The sequence below is a fragment of the Mesocricetus auratus genome, unplaced genomic scaffold, assembly GCF_017639785.1.
Source record: "Mesocricetus auratus isolate SY011 unplaced genomic scaffold, BCM_Maur_2.0 Super-Scaffold_100018, whole genome shotgun sequence".
NCBI classification, from domain to species: domain Eukaryota; kingdom Metazoa; phylum Chordata; class Mammalia; order Rodentia; family Cricetidae; genus Mesocricetus; species Mesocricetus auratus.
In genome coordinates this window covers 18,437,826-18,457,822 of record NW_024429199.1, presented here as the reverse complement: position 1 = coordinate 18,457,822, position 19,997 = coordinate 18,437,826, and the positions used below count along the sequence as shown (strand labels likewise).

The 19,997-nt window shown below is 37.4% G+C and overlaps 1 protein-coding gene across 6 annotated transcripts in view; it reads left to right on the top strand.

Annotated features, from left to right (window-relative positions):
- Echdc1 (ethylmalonyl-CoA decarboxylase 1) overlaps window positions 1-19,800 on the top strand; it is a 23,135-nt gene extending 3,335 nt beyond the window's left edge. For 5 of the 6 annotated variants that reach the window (XM_021223998.2, XM_013110205.3, XM_013110204.3 and 2 more), the window contains exons 2-6: window positions 1,345-1,560; window positions 3,388-3,530; window positions 8,792-8,844; window positions 10,906-10,986; window positions 18,450-19,800. In XM_021223998.2, coding sequence (XP_021079657.1) covers window positions 1,347-1,560; window positions 3,388-3,530; window positions 8,792-8,844; window positions 10,906-10,986; window positions 18,450-18,858 — 900 coding nt within the window. In that variant the 5' untranslated portion in view covers window positions 1,345-1,346 and the 3' untranslated portion in view covers window positions 18,859-19,800. The remainder of the gene's footprint in view (window positions 1-1,344; window positions 1,561-3,387; window positions 3,531-8,791; window positions 8,845-10,905; window positions 10,987-18,449) is intronic. The other variant, XM_005065779.4, reaches the window with a different exon arrangement.
- The last annotated feature ends 197 nt before the right edge of the window (window positions 19,801-19,997 follow it).

Sequence of the window (19,997 nt, the reverse complement as noted above, 5' to 3'; positions counted from 1 at the left end):
CACACAGCCTATGTAAAAGTGACAAACTCATTAGGTTTCCTTCTGGCTATGTAGGCCACTCAACTTTTCAGTTGAGTTCATGAAAGCTTATGTTTTTCTATACCAGAGGCAGATCCAGCAGAAGTGTGACACCTCCTCAGTGTGGTCTTCTTAATATGAGAGAGCAAAGGTAGCTAGCTTCAGGTGTCTTTTCCCAAAATATGAAGGATATTGTGGGGAATGAGACTAGCCAGTAAAGAGGAAATGAAGGAGAATAGAATTTGAAAATCAAAATAGCAGTACTAGTAGAAGTAGGCACTCTTTGTTGCCTCCTATAGAGAGCTTACATTCAGTCTTTCTCTGGAAATGGAAATGAGTAGGATGACACAGGGTTCCCTCAGTTAAGTTGGCTATTTTTTTGTTGTTGTTGTTATTTACTGGCAAATTACCTCTAACAGAATATATTAGTCCTAACCTATAACAGCCATTTGCCTTGTGAGAGGAAATGAAAATTACTGATATGAGTAACATGTTAACATGGGATAATATTAGTAATCCCTTTTAGGTGGAAACTTAGAATCCTGTCTTTGGAGAACCAGGTCAAAAAAAGGAGAAAAATAATTGAAGGGGGAAATAATATAGCATACTATATTTGTGAGACTCTGATTATTTGGGTCCATGTATGTGTGTGTGTGTATATATATATATATATATATATATATATGTATATATATATATGTATCAAGGAAAGCTTTGGACACAATACTTTTGTTAGTAGACAGGCATTAATAAAAAAAAAACACTCAATTTCAGAATGTTCCAGTTAAATTATAGGGACATCCAGCTATAAATGAGGCCGGGATCAGAGCTATGAATGTGAGATTTGCCATCTTACAGACTTTAGGAAAGCTGTGGGCAGTAGAATAAAAAATTTGTAACAATTGATAAAAAGTGCACACACACACACACACACATAGTGTTGCTAGACACTGTTTCTGGGAGAGATACAACAAAAAAGTCTGTTCAGTTCAAACTGAGAACCAATGACAGACCACTGTAACAGTCCTAAATTCCCCCTTGGTGAACTGGTGCATTTATTGACAGGAGCAGGAATGACATCATTGAAAGCCCACCCCAGCATGGGCCAACACTTTTGAAAGCTGGAACCTTGAAGGAAAATGAGTTGTAGGCTAGCCTGACTTATTTAACCTGACTGTGTCTTAATTTTTTTTAAATGGAGTTTACCTTCTTTGGAGAGGTTTTTACAATTCAAGAGAAAGGCCTATTATTATATCCAGACATAACAGTAGAAAAAGAAAAATGATTCTCTTTATTGGAGCAACTGCATACTTCTTTCTTTTCTAGAAATGGCAAAAAGTCTTTTGACTACGTCTCTGTCTGCAAGGACAAAACTGTTACAAACTGGGGTGTCGCTTTATAATACGTCTCATGGCTTCCATGAGGAGGAAGTGAAAAAGATATTGGAGCAGTTTCCTGGTGGATCCATTGATCTTCAGAAGAATCAGAATGGCATTGGCATTCTCACTCTGAACAACCCCAATAAAATGAATGCCTTCTCAGGTACAAGAGGTCTGCCTTCTCCAGATAAAGAAGGACACTAAGTCATAGCCTGCTAGCATAGTTTTCTTGGCCTTGAGCGGGTGAAAAGATTCTTGACAGTTTTGGTATTTCTTGTAGAATATATATATATACAGACACAATTCCCTATAATGTGAACCAGAAATATTTTGTAATTATGCATATGTGTATTTTTATAAATCACGAGTACAAATCTTGGTAAAATAAGATTTGTTTGTAATGGTAAATAGTCTAGCAGCCATCATTTAGAAAGCAGAACAGAATAGAGCTGCCTTCCCACCTCTGATGTCATCCATGCCTTCCGCGCCACGATGGAATACACCCTCATACTCCACATGCCACCCACATTTCAAATGTTCAAAATTTACGTGAAACTAATGGTACTAGCTTTATATATTCTATTATGTAGGTAGTATTAGTTTGATGTATAATGTGCAAAACAAATAAAAGCAGAGATGTATAAGTAATGGTGCTCTGTTAGCTTGGGCGGGGAGATGAGTGAACCCCTGATGCCTTTGCTTAAAACTAGTCAAAGCAGATACCCCAAGGCCTTTAGTGTGTAAGGACTCTTCCAGTTCTTAAGGGTTACTGCACTAAGTCAAAAGAATGAGTTTAAAATTCACTAGTATAATTCTCTATATCATGCCTACTATTACTGTAGCATGATTGAAGATGTATATTTATATATATTGATTTATTTTTACACTAAATGTGTAGATCTTTGGTTTCTCCCAAACTATAAATAATTTGCATGCAATAATATTGTTCAAGCATGCAGGACACTCTTAAGAAGTTTCCATTTTAAGAAGATCATGCTTAGAAAGGATGATTTTATTTATTAGTTATTTGTGAGTACATAACATTGATCTAACATTTACTGTAGAGCCCCATCCCACTTTCTACTTTAAAAATGGCAGCGTAGTGATTATTGACCTTGTGGGATTTTTTTTTCAAAAATAAGTCTGTATTTAATGGAATTCATGTATAACCTTCAATTATGATATTTACTTTGGCTTCTAATTTTGTTCCCTTTACCTAGGATATTAAAGATATTATGACCTTGGAAGATATCCAAAGATGTGCATAGATACAGATTATTCATTAGAACTTCAAATGGCATTCTCTGTGGTTTCCAATTTTAAATTCATTTTTAAAGAAGCTTATGAAGAATTTTGCAATCATATCACCGTAAAGATCTAATATATAAATCATTGCCTTGACTGCTTGTAGACCTGTGAAACACTTTCACAGGGTGCTTCAGGCATGTTAGCTTGTCAATCATGGTGTTAATCTATTATGTATTTATTGCCCTTTCCAGACCTAAGTAAAATCTTGTTAGTTTTTCTAGGAAGAGAGTTAGACTCACTTTGTCCTTTTATATAGCCTATTTATTATATAGTCTCACAGTCATCTTATGCTCATAAAACTTGTTAAGCTGTTCACTGAGACAATTATCATGTATTTGCTATCTTTATTTACCATAAGAAGTATTTTATGCTTATCACTGTATCCAGTATTACATATCCCAATTTTTGTATGTCTAGGACATGTATGATATATCCTTATTTTTCTTTCTAAATATATTTGTTGATTTCTTAAGATACATAGGCTAATGAATTTAAAATTGTAGGGCAGGGGCTTTTTTATATGCCTCGTTTGTGTATTCCATTGTATTGGCACAACAGGCATTTGGTAGACATACAGCAGGTATTTGTAAAGTGTATGTCCTGGTGATCTTGCTGGGCACTTTGCTATTCCTGTTTCTATCAGTCTCTTACATGTGTTCATGTTTTTACTTTCATCTGGTAGGTGTCATGATGCTACAACTTTTGGAAAGGGTAATTGAATTGGAAAATTGGACAGAAGGGAAAGGCCTCATTGTCCATGGTGCAAAAAATACTTTTTGCTCAGGATCTGATCTGAATGCTGTGAAAGCACTCTCCACTTCAGAGGCAAGTATGTGGGCTGTGCACCCGAGGTTGCTCCCATCAGACACAGCTGAGAAAGTCATATTTTAACCTATGTGGTTGTTGTCATACACGTACTCCTTGGTGGCCTTCAAACAATAGTTTTTATTTTGTTTAGATGGTTTCTTTTTTATTTTTTGAGAGAAATCATGAAGATTTAGAAAGGGAATAATATAGGAAAACAAATAAATGTTAAGGTCTTACAGGTTATCTATGAAAAACGTTTTGATTGACAAGCTGAAATGCCTCATTTTTGTGGTCCAAGAGGAGCACTCTTGACTGTGCTGGTGTTTTTGGAGACTGAGTGTCTCTTGTCTTCAGTATTGCTCCTGTGACTCTCCTTTCTCTCCAGTAATGCCTCCCACATCTTTCAGTTCTAATTTGATTGAATATTTTTATAAAGACAAAAATTGAAATTTTGGAATAATTTTAAGATTGTGAAAAAGATGGAAGAATAGTATAGAGTCTTCCATGTGTATACCCTGTACCCTTTGTTTTGGCATATTTACTTGGTATAAAGATTTTTTAAATACTTATGCACCAACATTTGTATTTTACTGTTAGTGAAAATCCATTCTATGATCTCACATGTGGGATCTCAATAGTGAAGCTTATTGAAGCACAGAGTAGAATGTTGGTTGACAGGTACTAAGGGCGGAATATGGGAAATAGAGTTTCTGTTACACAGGTAAATTAGTGCTAGAAATTAGTTCTCTAGTATAGTGTTTATAATCAGCAATGTTATCGTATATCTGTTTTTCTAAGATGGTGGATCTTACGTTGAATGTTCTTACACATATTCCACACTGATGATAAAGGGGATGCTAAAAATACTAGAAATGATGGGTGTATCTGCAGCCTGAATGGGTGCTGATAGTTGGGTTGGTGAGTATTTGCAAACTCAAGTTGTACACATTAGATATATACTTAGTTTTACATGTCAGAGTGGTGTAAAAGAAAGAGAAAATAGTTCCATAAAGTATTGGTATTGGTAGTTCTTTTGTGTCCTTTTTCTGCTTTGGAATCCTATACAGTAGTTTTCATGATTCCTTAGATGTTTCATCTGTGAAAGTTCCTCAAACTCTTTGTGTGTGTGTGTGTGTGTGGTCTTACTCTAGCTCAGATTGTCCTAGAGCTCATTATGTATCCTTGATTGGATTCAAAGTCCCTGAACTTCTCTCACCCCAGCCTTCTGAGAGCTAGGCTTATAGTCATTTTATAGCTGTGAGCCACTACAGCAGCTTCTTTGCAGGTAATATTCAGGGTTGCAATAACATTTGTAAAGTATTTATTACATGATTATTTTAAAAATAACAAGTAGAAATGGTGTGCATAAGATTCCTGAACCATTTTTTTCAGATAGTCTGTAGTCTGCTACACCTGAGAAGCAATTATGTTTGTGTAAATATGAAACTTAAAATCCTGGAGTCTAGGAATGTTGGGCTCTTAACATGAGTTTCAGTTGCAGTCTGAATGTGTCTAACACTTGCAGCTGAGACCATGAGAACTATTGTGATCTCACAATGTGAACGCGTTTTCTCTCAGGGAAGCTCTTCTGTGTCCAGCATACTGAGTCTGTGTGACAGATATGTCAGTAGCATCTACATACTTGGTGAATATGCTTTCTGGGAATGATGAAGTAACTGAAATATGTAAAAAGTTAGCAAGTGGATTACATTGTCCTCTAAATATACTGAAATACTTTAGTGCGGTTATTAGAGGAATTGTCTTTAAAACGTAATTAAATTGGTGTTTTGCCACTGTAATATTTCAATTAAGACATTTTGAAGAAGCCCGGGTGGTGGGTGGCGCATGCCTTTAATCCCAGCATTTGGGAGGGAGAGGCAGGCGGCTCTCTGTGAGTTCGAGGACAGTGTGGTCTACAAAGCTACACAGAGAAACCCTGTCTCGAAAAAACAAAACAAAAGAAAAACTTCTGAAGGAAATTTCCAAATGTCCACAGAAACAGACAAATCCAGTGAAACCATCATGTATCCATGGTAGTGTCAACACTGGCACTATTGTATCCTAAGCTGTTTCCTTAGGTTTTTCCTTTCGTGTGTAACTGACCCCTTAAGCTGGTTTCTTTTGGAGTCTTTTGTTTCATGCTGAGGAAAGGAACTCCAGTTGTCCCTATTACACAGTTGGGTCTTAATGGAAAATGTGGAAGATGGAGTAATGTGACCAAGGATTAGCCCTGAAGAATTATGTAAGGGAGAAAAAGCAAAAGATAGAAAAAAAAGGGTACACATATTATTGAATTATAAGAGTAAGGTTTTATGCTATGGATATTCTGGAGACCCTAAGAAGTCTCTTTATAGAAGTAAGAAGGAATCAAAGTCCACAGTGGTACAGAGGGAAACACAGAATTGCTTACTTTACAGCAAGTGTGTAATGCTTCAAGGAAAGGTTGGGGGCTTAGCAAGTTTCACAGTCTTAACCTAGGCTGAAGATGATGTCCTCCTTTGTCGCTGCCCCCGTTTGTTACCCTCCTGACAGTGGATTGCTTGGGTCTTCGTTGCTTAAATGTCTACAGGAACTCCCCCCTCCACCCCAGTTTCTGTCTAACTGCTTTGGGCTTGCTGCTACCCTTGTACAATTTCATTTTAGCTATAGTAATATACAAATGACTTATTTTCCAGAAATCTTTCAGTGTATTTAAAATAAATTCACTAATCCATGAAGCTGGTTCTTATGGTCATATAACAAGACACTGTGCAAGATGGGAGTTACTGTACTCAAGATGGGCACAGGTGCAGAGGGCGGTGCTTGTGGGGTTTTGTGCACATTGGGTACTGCACGCCTTGTCATGGTTGATACTAGGAAGACCTAGACAGGTGAGGTTGGATCTCAGGATACAGACAGAGGAAACAGCATCTGCAGCAGTTCTCCATACCTTTGCCCAATACTTCCCAGTTGCCTATACCCAAACATTAGTAGGTCTGTCTGTCTGTTTTTCCCATAGTTATTTCCTGCAGGTAGTGTTTTATGTTTTGCTGACTTCTTTCTTTGTCTGTCTGGCTTTCTTTCTTCCTTTCTTTTTAATGTATGCCTATGTATCACCTGCATGTCCAGGAAGGACAGAATAGGGTATTTGATCTCCTAGAATGCGAGTTACAGATATGGTGAGCTACAGTGTGCGTGCTGAAAATTGAACCCTGGTTCCTAGAGGAATAGCCTGTGCACTTAACTGCTGAGTAATGTCTCTAGCCCATTGATTTCTTTTCTTCCCTCACCTCAGGTAACTGAATGAGTGTTTGACTTTGTATCTTTGGGTGATGAATTAATAATAACAATTCTTCCTCTCCCTCCTCATGCTCTACTTTCTTGTTTTTTGTGTAGACCAGGCTGGTCTGATACTCACAGAGATTCTCCTGCCTCTGCCTCCCAAGTGTTGGGATTATAGCGTGTACCAACAGCAACAACAAAAAAAAAAAATCAGTACACAGTACCTTAATGGTTGTTGCAGAAATATTATTGAGGACTTGTTACATTCCTTAGCCCCCATCTTGTAGAGGTAATATGTCAAATCATGAATTGAAACAGTTGGTAAGTACTGCAGTTAAGGTGCAGGAACAATAGTAATAAAGCAGTAGTGTGAAGCCAAAAGAGAACGCTATTGAGGCATTTGGAAAGTGGTGATGGAATCACATTATTGGACATGGGCATTCCTTGAAATAGAACAAGACTAGTAATAACACCAGCATTCTGAGCCTGCTTTTCATTGTGACTTTTCTAGTTGCTAAGCAGTGTGTGCGTGCGTGTGCGTGTGCTTGTGTGTGTGCTTGCATGTGTGTGTGAGTCTTTCCCACCATCCTGTAAATCAGCCAGATTCCTATTTTTATCCCCCATTCCTATGGATGAGAAAACTGAGCTCATAGTCATGATTTGCTCAAGTGCATGCTGTTGCTAAGTGGTAGAATAAGAACTCAAACTGCCCTGGTAAGTTTTGCAGTGCTGAGTTTGAGGTTCTGATGCTTCACATAAACTAACAGTGGGAGTGGTTTAAACTTTCAAAGAAAAGAATACAAGTAAAGGGGGAGAAGGGGGGAGAGAGAGAGAGAGAGAGAGAGAGAGAGAGAGAGAGAGAGAGAGAGAGAGCGCTATGGGGTGGGTTTAGAAGAGTACTTTTCTTTAGGGGATTGGCTGAGTGGGATGAATGAATGAAGGGGGAAATCTGGAGAACAGTCAAAGCAACAGACAAACAGAAAGCTGTTCTTAGAAAGAGAGGATCACAGTGAAGGAACCTCGTTAAGTTGAAGAGAAGATGATACGGAATAAAGAAAAGTCATTTAATTTGGCAAACAGTATTAAAATGTTTTGGGACAAGGCTGAAAGCCAAGTTATACTGGATTAAAGAAGGTATGGCTGTTATGAGAAAATATGTAGTTTGTGAAAAATCTAGGAATGAAAGCCTTAGAGTACAGAATCCCAGAGCTCATTATAGCTTCTTGTTTTGCACATGGCTTCCTAGAGGAAGCAGGTGGGAGAGTCTGACTCAAGTTTCTCCCGGGTTAGGGTGACTGATTCTTGACTCTGTACTAGGAAGCTGAAATGGTCAGTCTTGGTTGTCAACTTGATGGGACTGAAGAGTCTCCATGGATATAAGCATTTGGGCATTCATGTGAGGGGTTTGCTAGATTAGGGTTATTGAGAAGGGAAGAACACCCTGAGTGTGGGTGGCACTGTTCCATAGGCTGGGGTGCTGGTCTGAATGAGGAGCAAGCAAGTTGAGTAGCACCGTTCCCCTCTGCCTCCTGGCCGAGGCTGCAGTGTTCCCAGCTGCTCGTGGTCTGCTGCCATGCCTTCCTTGCCATGACCAACTAGATGCTCAAACTATTATGCCAGATCAACCCTCCCTGTTTTTTCCATAGTTATTTCCTCCCCTCCCTCTCTCTCTCCCTCCCTCCCTCCCTCCCTCTCTTCCTCTCTCTCTCCCTCCCTCCCTCCCTGCCTTTCCCCTCCCCCTCCCACCCCCTCCCCTTCCCTTCCTTCCCTGTTTTTAGAACTTTAGCCACATCGTTGAGAAGAGTGAGTGATTCAGGCTCCCGTGTGCAGTGCTCAGTCCCAGCTGGCCCTGGGAGAGTGGCACAGACAGTACCGTTTACACTTCAGCCCCACAAAGTGCAAAATGAAAACTTCCATTTCCAAAACAAATGGCTTTGTTTCCTTTCTAAATCTGAATTTTAAAAGTATTTCTTATGTAAGATACTAATTTTTGTGTTTATGCTTATTTTTCTTTAAAGAATGGAGTGGCTTTATCTATGTTCATGCAGAACACCTTAACAAGATTTATGAGGTAATGTGTCTTTCTTTTAAAAATAGGATTTTTTAAATACCCAGATTAGTAATTTAGTATTCCATTAGTGGTACATTTAAAAAGGTTAGACGAGCTTCACTGTGTCTGTTGTCATGATGGACTCTGTCTTTACGCCATAGGGAGCAATCATTAGGATGAAATGCTAGTGAGGTGTGTGTGAACAGTTTTGTAGAGGTGAAAGAGGAAAACCATTTGAGAAACCGTGCCCATATAACCAGCTACCACCAAGAACAGTGCTGGTGACAGTCAGATACTGACAGCAGGCAGAGAAGGGTGTGGATCAGGAGGTGACTGGCAGAATCCCTCCAGGATGGAGGGTGGCAGAAGTGGAGTGAAGCAGACAGCCTGCAGATGGGGGAGGACTGGGGACTGCAGAATCCTTTTCTTGCTTTCTGACAAGAATGGGGTTACTTTACATCCAGATAGAGGGAAAGGGAGAAAAAAATATGCATTTTAGATGACAAATTTCAATATGCTTTGAATCTCTTTCTGATTTCTTAATCTATATATAAGCAGTTTAAAATTATGAAAACTAAGAAAATTCATATTTAAGTATGCTTATTAATTGTACATTTCTGTATTTTTAGCACTCATCTGAGAGTCTAGAAAAGTAATGGGATCATAGTACTACTGCTTTAAATACCATTGCCTTAACTCTCTCTCCCACCACACTGCTCTTTCTAGTGTAAAACTTTCTTATTTTAGATTATTTTACTTTATATGGATAAGTGTTTTGTCTGGGTGTCTGTATTGTGCACTACATGTGTGTCTAGTGCCTTCAGAGAACACTATATTCGCTACCATTGGATGCTGGGGATTGAACATGGGTCCTCTGCAAAAACTACAGGCACTTTGAACCACTGAGCCATCAGCCCTTGTTCTTGTTTTTTTTTTAATTTTTATTAATTTACTTTTGAGGCAGGATATTATGTAGCCCAGTTTGGACACACACACACACACACACACACACACACACACACACACACACACACTTACTATTAGTTAAGGCCTGCCTTAAACTCCTGACTCTCCTGCTTCCATCTTCTGAGTGCCTGTATTACAGGTATGTAACACCACATCTGGCTAAAAGTTATTCTTGTTTAAGTAATCCTTTGTATGTGGAAGTAGGACTTACTAGGCAACATTTAGTCAGATTAGGCCAATAGCATTACATTTTGGTTAGAACCTATTAAAAATATATACTTTGAAAACATTTTAGGGGACTGAGTGGTGGTAGCGCACGCCTTTAATCCCAGCACTTGGGAGGCAGAGGCAGGCAGATCTCTGTGAGTTCGAGACCGACCTGGTCTACAAGAACTAGTTCCAGGACAACCTCCAAAGCTACTCAGAGAAATCATATCTCGAAAAATCCAAAAATAAATAAATAAATTTTAGATCTACCTTGTAGTATGTCTTACACTGCTGTGACAAGGTTTTATTTTATTATTACTTTTTAAAAAAAAATAAGGTCTCACTATGTAGCCCTGGCTGTGCAAGAACTAGACCAGGCTGTCCTTGTACTCTAAGACATCTGCTTGTCTCTGCCTCTCAAGTGCTGGGATTGAAGGTGTTTACTAATGTCTGCCATGCATGGGTCTTTATAAACAGAAGCAATAAGATTTCTTTTAAACACTAAGTAATACTTATATATAGGAGCAGTCTATGGCCATGTAGGCAGTAGTGATGTGTCTTTTGGTGGAACTCTTAAATACTTGATTTTGTATCTCTGTGTTTTAGATCAGGTTATCTCTTTGGATATGACTGTAATACCCCCAACCCTGAATATAGAGCAGACAGTTTCACAGTGAGTGTGCTGTGGAGAGTCTTTGGCACTGCAGGTGTATCCTAGGCTCCGTGTTTAGAAGACAGTGACAGTATGTACTACCACTGTGCAGCAGGCAGTGAGTTTTGCTAACCTCTGCAGCACTGGTGTGAGCTGCCCTGTGTGTCGCCTCATGCCACTTTACTACTGATAGTGCAAGGACTCACTACCCTTGATGGTGCTTGTTATTAACACATCTGTTTTCCTTCCATATCCAGACTACCGTTGATAAGTGTTGCTCTGGTTCAAGGCTGGGCAATGGGTGGAGGAGCAGAATTTACTACAGCATGTGATTTCAGGTAAGATAAAAATTACTGCAGCCAGAAACACAATTAGCACATGCTTGAATGTAGTTTTGCCTTAATTTCAGTATTAGCAAAATTCCTAAGAAGGAAAGCCAAGGAAATATATGTAACTCTAAAATCCAAGAGCATTATTCAGAAGGAGTTAACAGCTGAAGAACGTAAGAAAAAGAGAAAAGAATGGACATAAAGATTCCTGTGCCTGTCTTCAAGAAAGATTTGCTGAGTTCCGTTTCTTTCTGAGATCCATGTCTCCATCATCTATAATTTATAGCAACTTTATAAATGAGAGAACAAAGTTGCAGGAAATTTTGGAAGCTGGTAGTTCCTCTCCCTTAGAATTATTTCCAGCTTTCAGTAGCAGTGTGGGTACAGAGTCTAGAAAATCTGATGCTTTTCATAGTACTGTCCCAAGGAACCACTCTAAGGGAACTATTCTGTTGTGTGCTTGTCCTGAGACCCATAGACGTGGAGGAAGACAATATCATGTTGAACAGTTCTGTGTTGACAGCTTTGAGAATTCGCTGGAGCCTTGAGTCATAGCAGAGAAGTGTGTCTGCAAGAGAGGGTGCTTTCTTTTCAAGTACCCTTGACCCTTTTAAGTGTTCAGAAATGGTGTGTGTTGCAACCGGAGTTAAAACAGGAGGGCAGCAAGGAGCCCGAGCACTCACCCTCCATCTACTGAGTCTCACTCTGAGCCACTCTATCTGACTCAAGGAAGCAACTGTTTTAACTCTTTATGTCTCCCTTAAATGCTTTCAGTGAGGTCGTGTATATATAGATTATAGCATAATGTTCACCCTTAATGTATACAAAATATTACTTTGAGTCTTAAAATTACTTAATAAAATAATAATATGGCATACTTTAAAACTATTCTTTGTTTGACATTTTATGTCAATAAAATAACAATATGGCATATTTTAAAGCTATTCTTTGTTTGGTGTTCTTTCTGCTGTAGGGCTAATCTTGGTTTTATTTTACATTTTTAAAAAGTACTTTATAGCAATATAGAATGATTTGATGTAATATTAAACAGGAGACAATTCCAGCTTCTAAAATCTTTCTCACAGAATGTATAATTTTAAGCATCACTTTTTAAAAAAGGATTTATTTATCTTTTTTTGTATGAATGTTTTTGCTTGTATGTGTATCTGCGCCCACAGAGGTCAAAAGAGGACATCAGATCCCCTGAAGCTGCAGTTAAGACGGTTTTGGGCTGTAATGTGGGAACTGGGAATTGAACTCATTTTCTCATAATGAATAATAAATATTTTTAACTACTGAACTATCTCTCCAGCTCCTAAAAATCAAATTATCAAGATGTGCCCATTCCTTCTTTTTAACCCATTATGTATACTTCATCTTTCAAAATCTTGGCACATGTGTTAGAAAAGTTTCAACCCAATTCTGGCCCAAATTCTGAAGCTAAGGACATAGCCCATCTGATAATATAGCATTCTGAATATTCCAATAGTTTATGTTGATCTAAGTTATCAAGTTTTTGAAATAATCTTGTATTCAGATATAAATTACCTGCAGCTAGAAGCACCCATATCAATTGTGCAGTGTACAGGAATTTTGATGATATATCATCCCATGTAGCTACCAAAGTTAAGACATGGAACATTTTTACTTTACTTATATACTTGTGAATAATGCTACAATAAACATGGGTATGCAGGTATCTCTATAAGTTAACTTGGTTCCTACAAGGTATATTCACAGGAGTGCTACATATAACTGGATCATATGGTAGATCTGTTTTTAGTTCTGGATGATCCTTTGTGGATTACCAAAGTGACTGTACTAGTTGCTATCTCTCCAGTAGTGTAGACAGCTTCTTTTTTCTGCATCCTTGTTGGCATTTGTTCTTTTCCTGTGACTTGATGACAGCTGTTCAGTCTTGGGTGAGATGGAATCTCCACGTAGTTTTGATTTGCATTTTTTCTAGCAGGTAAAATGTTGAACTTAATGTTTCATGTGCTCATTGGCCTTTTACACTTATTTTGAAAATTGTCTGTTTTGCTTTGTTCGTTTATTGGTTGAATTATTTATTTGGGGAAATACAATTTTGAGTTCTGTGTATGTTTTATTCAGTGTTGCAATGTCTGCCTTTTAATTGATGGATTTGTCCTACTTTATACTCGTTATTGATATGATTTTATTTCTGTCTACCATACATATTTTTTAAAAGTTATTTTTATATGTCTTAGGGTGTTGCCTATATGTACCACATGGTCCTCTCAAGAGGGTAAAAGAAGGTATTAGATATCCTGGAGTTATTGGTAATTGTGAGCCACCCTGTCAGGGCTGGGAACTAAGCTTGGGTCCTCTCCAAAAGAAATTGCTCATAATCATTGAACTATCTTTCCTGCCTCCTCACTCTACCATCTTAATATTTTTTAATAACCTGATTCTATTTGTTCTCTTACTCTCTTTTCTTGCCTCATTGTAGATTGTGTAATAACATTTTACTTCTATTGACCCCCCTCCCAACACACACAGTGAGAGAGAGAGGGGGGAGAGACAGAGAGAGAAAAACTGGCTTCTTCTAGTTTTGAATTAACAATATGCATCTTAAAGTTTTCACAGCCTTCCATCAAATAATAAACTAATTCATGTAAGATGCTAGGGTATTACACAATATATCTATTTCTTGTGTCCTGTTCTTTGGGTATATTAATATTGATTTTGTTTCTGTGCATTATAATGGCACAATTATTATATTTTTGCTTTAGTCAATTATCATTTAAATAAATGCACATAGTGAAAGTAAATTGCCATGCAAATTATATTTTCATCAGAAAGAATATTTGGGTATATTATGCTAGTTTATACTGATTGCCAACTTGATAGGATCTAGAATCATTTCAGAGAGAAATCACTAGCTTATCCATGAGGGATTACCTAAATTAGGTTACTTGAGGTTGGAAGATCCACCCTAACTATGGGCAGGAGCATTCAGTGGGCTGGGGTTCTGAACTGTATTAAAAAGGGAATGTACCAGGATGCATAGCTTTCTATTTCCTAAGTGTGCATGCAGTGTGCAGAGCTGCCCTCCTGTTCCTGATGACTTACCTCCTCACCAGGATGCAGTGCACCCTCCCATCCTTGTCATGATGGAATGTATCCTCATACTCCTCATATCACACCTTCCTTGTCATGATGGAATGTATCCTCATATTCCTCATGTCACACCTTCCTTGTCATGATGGCGTGCACTCTTGTATACCGTGAGTTGGAGTAAAACCTTCCTTGTTTGTCAGGAATTTTGACGTCACAGTGAGAAAAGTAACTATCACAGATTCCACACAGTTACTTTATAGAGTTTTGTAACGTATTTTTTTAACGTCATAAATGGGGATGAAATTTTCCCTAACAAGGAATTTTTGGGGCATTATGTTTATTTATTTTGTTGTGTATTATTTGACTAGTTTAGAAACTAAGTTTTGATAAGGCAGTTAAGATTTTGGTTCTATGTATATCAAACATAACTGTTCTGTTACCTGTTACAAAATCAGAACTTAGGCAACAATGACTCAGTCAAAAGTAGGTACCTGGCAACACCTTTGGATTCCCCTACTTTCCCTCTTCTTCACAACTTCTCATTTCCATGCAGGGTTAACATAATACACTCAATATTATCATAATGCCCTTCATGACTTCCAGTCTTATAAACTAATGTTCTGTAATAAATGTTTTCCCGTTTTAACTTCTTATAGATGACGTAGAATAATAGAAATAATGAGAAGATTCAGCAAACTCTTGAATAAGAAAATTTTGTTTTTCATGTGATAATTAAGGACTTATTTTAGTTAAGTTTTATTTATTACTCGGAAACTTTAAAGTTGTTTTGATGTAAAAGACAATTTACCAAGATCGTCACCTCTTTGAAAACCAGTATGAGTGGATTCATGGATACAATGAAAACCAAAAAACATTCTGTCATAGCACCCTCTGCTGTCAGAACTTCAGACTGCATTAGGTTGCTGCTTGGTTTTGTTCTTGGAAGAAGCAGTCACACTAGCTTTGTGGGCGATGTGAGACTAAATAGGAAATGCTTTATGTATAAGGTGATAAATGCTTGTTTTCTTTATTTTAGCCAGAAATACACGTACAGAGTATAGTATGTAATTATATAGATATAAAATATATTCAAAGAGTTCTAAGCTATGTGCAAACAGGTACTGATATACCTAATATTCTTCCATAAGAGCTCAAGTTAAGAATTTATAGATGTTCTAGGACTACCAGACAGAAATGTAACAAAGAAATAAAGGAATTAACAGAAGTTGTGACTCAGTTGGGTTTAACAGACATCTATAGAACATTCCATCTTCCTTTCAGCACCACATGGAACTTTCTCTAAAATCAACCACATACTCGGCAACAAAGCAAACCTCAACAAATACAAAAAAACAAACAAACAAAAAATGGAATAAACTCTTGTATCTTATCAGATCACCATGGTTTAAAGTTAGAATTCAACAGTAACACAAATTGCAGAAAGCCTACACATTCATGGAAATTGAACAATGCTCAATTGCATCACTCCTGAATCAAGTAAGAAATTAAAGACTTCCTAGAATTCAATGAAAATTAAGGCACAACATACCCAAACCTTGAAAACAGTGCTAAGAGTAAAATTCATAGCACTAAGTGCCTACAAAAAGAAACTGGAGAATAGTCACACTTGAGAGGCCATGTTAGGATTTCCAGCCACGTGATCTGGCTGTACCTCCGTGTACTGCATAGGAGAGCTCTGCAGTCTTCCATTTCAATACATATTCCATATTTTATTACAGATTACTATATGTACCTTTCTTCATTAATGAACACTAACTCCAGTTTTCTTGTGTATATTTTATTAAAAAAATTTCTTGTTCAGTAGAGTTTCACTTCATTTAGAAATGTTCTTGGACCTGTTTGCTAACCCTGAACTAGGGTTCCCTCATTAGAAGGCAGGAGCATGACAGAGTAGCCTTTTCTGTACTTTGCATCTGATCTGGCATCCCTGTCAAAAATAACAGTCAGATCATAGAGATGGCTAGCTCAGCAGGGAAAAGTGCCTGAATTCAATCCCTGGGTCCCACATGGCAGAAGGGGAGAACTGCCTCCCACAAACTATGTGGAGACCTGTGTGTGTGTGTGTGTGTGTGTGTGTGTGTGTGTGTGTACTGTGGTGTGTGTGTGTGCTGTGGTGTGTGTGCATACACACACACAAATCATCTTCGCCCAGTTGTGAGGTTTTTCCTGTGGTAGTTCCATCCAAATAGTAAGACACATACCAACATCTGATGAATTTCTTCTCTTCCTCACCATTATATCAGGTGCACTTAGAGCTCTTATATCAAAGTTAGGGACTTTAATAGCTTTATAAATTGGATATGATGACTTTATAGTTATACGGGCTAAGTCTCCTATATGGGTTCTTAGATTCTCCTTGCAATAAGCATTCCAGGTGATACTGGGTAACTCAGATGTATAATCCTGGGAAATGATGACGCAGCAGTTCCCATTTTGAGATATATTTTTTGGACCATTTCCTTTTATTTTCCAACACTTGAAACTTTAAAGTTTAACTCTGTGAGGCTAATGAAGGATCTTGTGAAATGTTTCCTGCTGAGAGCTTTGTATGTCTCTAACTGTAGAAATGCCTTGTTTTCTTGTGACCAATGGATTTCTTTCTTTTTTTTTTTTTGCAAAAGAAGCACGATAATTTTATTTGGAGATTAACAGTGAGATAGATTAAAGACGGATGCATTGCAGTGATTGACATTTATTGCACATGGATAGAAGTTCTCAAGGGCTTTAAGCTGCAGCCCGAGGTCTCTTTTTATTGGGTCTAAGGAAAGAGGGGTTGGTGACTAAGGGCTACCAATGAATGGATTTTTAAAATTATGCTTAATGCATGCTAAAAGGTATGTCAATACAGTATACTACTAGCTATGTAATTTATAAAGAATATATGTCAGTTTATAATGCATACTTTTACACAGATTACTTGAGGATTTGTTAGTTGTAAAATAGGATTCAAGTGGCAACCCAACCCGATCCCATCCCCAATACTCACATGGTAAAAAAGAGAGAACCAGGTGACCTCCATACGTATGGCATGTAATGTGTGCCCACACATGCACATGAAAAATGAATTTGATAAAACTTTTTAAACATACATAACTGATCTTGGCAAAGTAAAGAAGAGACAAAACACATGTAAGGATAATACCTACATTATAACAACTCATGCATGGCCACTGTAATAACTCGTAAAGTATCCTCTACATCATATTGACATCTAATGTCTCACTAATTTATGTTCAGTTCTAAGTGAGCTTATTCTTGACATCATTAGCTATACTAATAGCTAAACCATGCCAATTCCAGAATTTGTTTTAAAAACTGGCATATTAAGTTGTCCTGAGACTGCGCTCAAGAGTAAGAATTGTTTCCATTTCCACAGCTATTAGATATTGTATTTTGCAAGTTTAATTCCAAAATTTTGGCAGGTTCCTATTGTGGAGTTAGATTCTTTTGACAATTAGACTTGCTCTGTCTCTTGTGACATACTCTTGATGGAAATTCATCTCTCTGGGGAGAAAGTTTCCCAGTGGGTTAGTAAGCTTTTGCAAAAATTTTCTGCAGTGTTTCATGATTAAAGGTCAGGGTGCAGTCTGAGAAACTTGGTACTAAGAGAACTAAGTCATCCATAGTTGAACGTACAGTGTGCTGGAAAGGCAAATCACTTCAGCTTTTCTTTCTTATAGTGAGTAGTTTTGAAAATAATTATTCCAAAGGAAAAAAATAAATTGCGATTTGAAATTTAGTTAGGTCAAGTTAGGTTCTGATACAATAAGTCTTCTGTTGATGCATGCAACAAGAACGTACACAAGCAACATTTCCTAAAACTGTAGAACTTTGTAATATACAACTAGTATTATACCCACCAATTATTAACTTCCATTTATTATTCTATGAATTACCCTGATCATAAAAATACTACTTGGGGATATAACTCCTTCTATAGGAGCCTACTGCTGTCAGTCAGGCCAATCCAAGCCACCGCCATCTTACTTTTCCTGCTCCTGCTTTTGTCTAGCTGAGACACTGAGCTCAACTATCTGGGGTCAAGTCCTGGTGATTCTGTTGCATGCTTATTCAACCGTAAAATGAGAGTATTTGTCTCAATTACTCTTAAAAATTTGTTAATATGAAGTTCTTTTTATTTGAAGGCTGGGTTCTCATTTTCAAAGTTTGAAAAAGCTAAAACAAAATGATATTATCAAAAGCAAATATTTGTTGAATAGTACGTGGTAAATTAAATTGTAGTTGGGAACATTCTCCACAATGTTTTTATGTCTGCCTAAACCAATTAATTTTGTTAGCTCAGGATAATGTACTGCTTTACAGTTGTAATATATATGTGTACTTACAGAGTTTCCTCTCTGTTCTTACAGGTTAATGACTGTGGAGAGTGTGATCAGATTTGTCCACAAGGAGATGGGGATAGTTCCAAGCTGGGGTGGTGCCAGCCGGCTGGTTGAAATCATTGGCAGCAGACAAGCTCTCAAAGTGTTAAGTGGGACCCTCAAACTGGATTCCAAGAAAGCTTTAAACATGGGCTTTGTTGATGAGGTCTTACAGTCTTCCGATGAGGCTAAGGCTCTAGAAGAGGCACAGGAATGGCTAGAGCAATTTGTCAGTGGGCCTCCAGAAGTCATTAGGGGGTTAAAAAAATCCGTCTGTTCAGGCAGAGAGCTGTATTTAGAGGAAGCACTGCAGAATGAAAGAGATGTTTTAGCAACACTGTGGGGTGGACCTGCAAACCTAGATGCTATTGCTAAGAGAGGGAAACACACTAAATAGCTTTTAAAATATGGGAGGAAGTGAAGTGATATTAAAAATGAGCAGCAGAATTCATTTGAAATTGACTGCTAATACACTTATGTGGTTTGGATGATATTTTTCATATTGTTGGTTTTTCTTTTTTAACATTTGCTTAAAATCTCTTCTACCAATTTCTACATTCCTATAGTAATTCCTATCCTAGAGCCAAAGATCAATTTTCAAACAGAAAGTCTATTCTTTGGCTTATCTTTTATAATACATTTACTAATTTAAATTTTAAGGCAGGGTCTTAAACTTACTATGTAGCCAAGGATAGTCTTGAATTTCTAATCCCCCTGCCACCATCTCCCAAATGCTGGTATATACTATTACATCTGGCCATTTTGTTCTTTCTTAAGTTGATGTAATTTACAAAAACAAAATTAAAAACCAAAGACCTCAGTAAATTTTTCTTATGAAGCAAAAAGGGAGGATTAGAGGCGTGTAAGAAATGGTTGTCATTTGCTCTGCTCTGTACATTTAGGATACTGATGGGAAATGGCCCTTTATTGGGGAAATGAAAAGGTGTATCTTTGCTGAACTTGGAGCTTTAGTTGGTCTTTTTAACTGTGTTTCAAATGACCCACTAAACAGTGAAAGCCACTATACAGAGCACTGACTGGCTGTACAAAGTAGCTTTGCATTGTTCCCTGGAATTACAAAGCCAATGGTAAAATAGTGCTGTTGATGGGGTTTTATAATTGAAACTATTAAAGATTTGTGAAGCATCATTAAACATTTTCATTTTTATCAGATTGATTTTTTTAATAATACTTAAAATTCTTGTGTGGCTATCTTTTTAAAAACTAAATTAAATAAAAACACGTAAATGAAATGTCATGTTCATCTCAGAAAAGTTCTTTAAAATGTATGTGTAAGAATTAAATTCTCCTGACCTGTCTCAATAAAAGGTAAAAGACACTCAAAATAGTGACTGCTTTTTGTTTTAGTATTCGGTTAACTTGGTAACCTTAAAAGAGAATCTGGAATATGCACCACACAATCCCACTTTCTAAAGGGAATACAGACACGATTTTTCAAGATACAAATTCTCAGTTTTGTGCTCACCGATACTTTCTACCTTGCCAAGCCATAGAAAGTAGGCTTATTTGATCTAT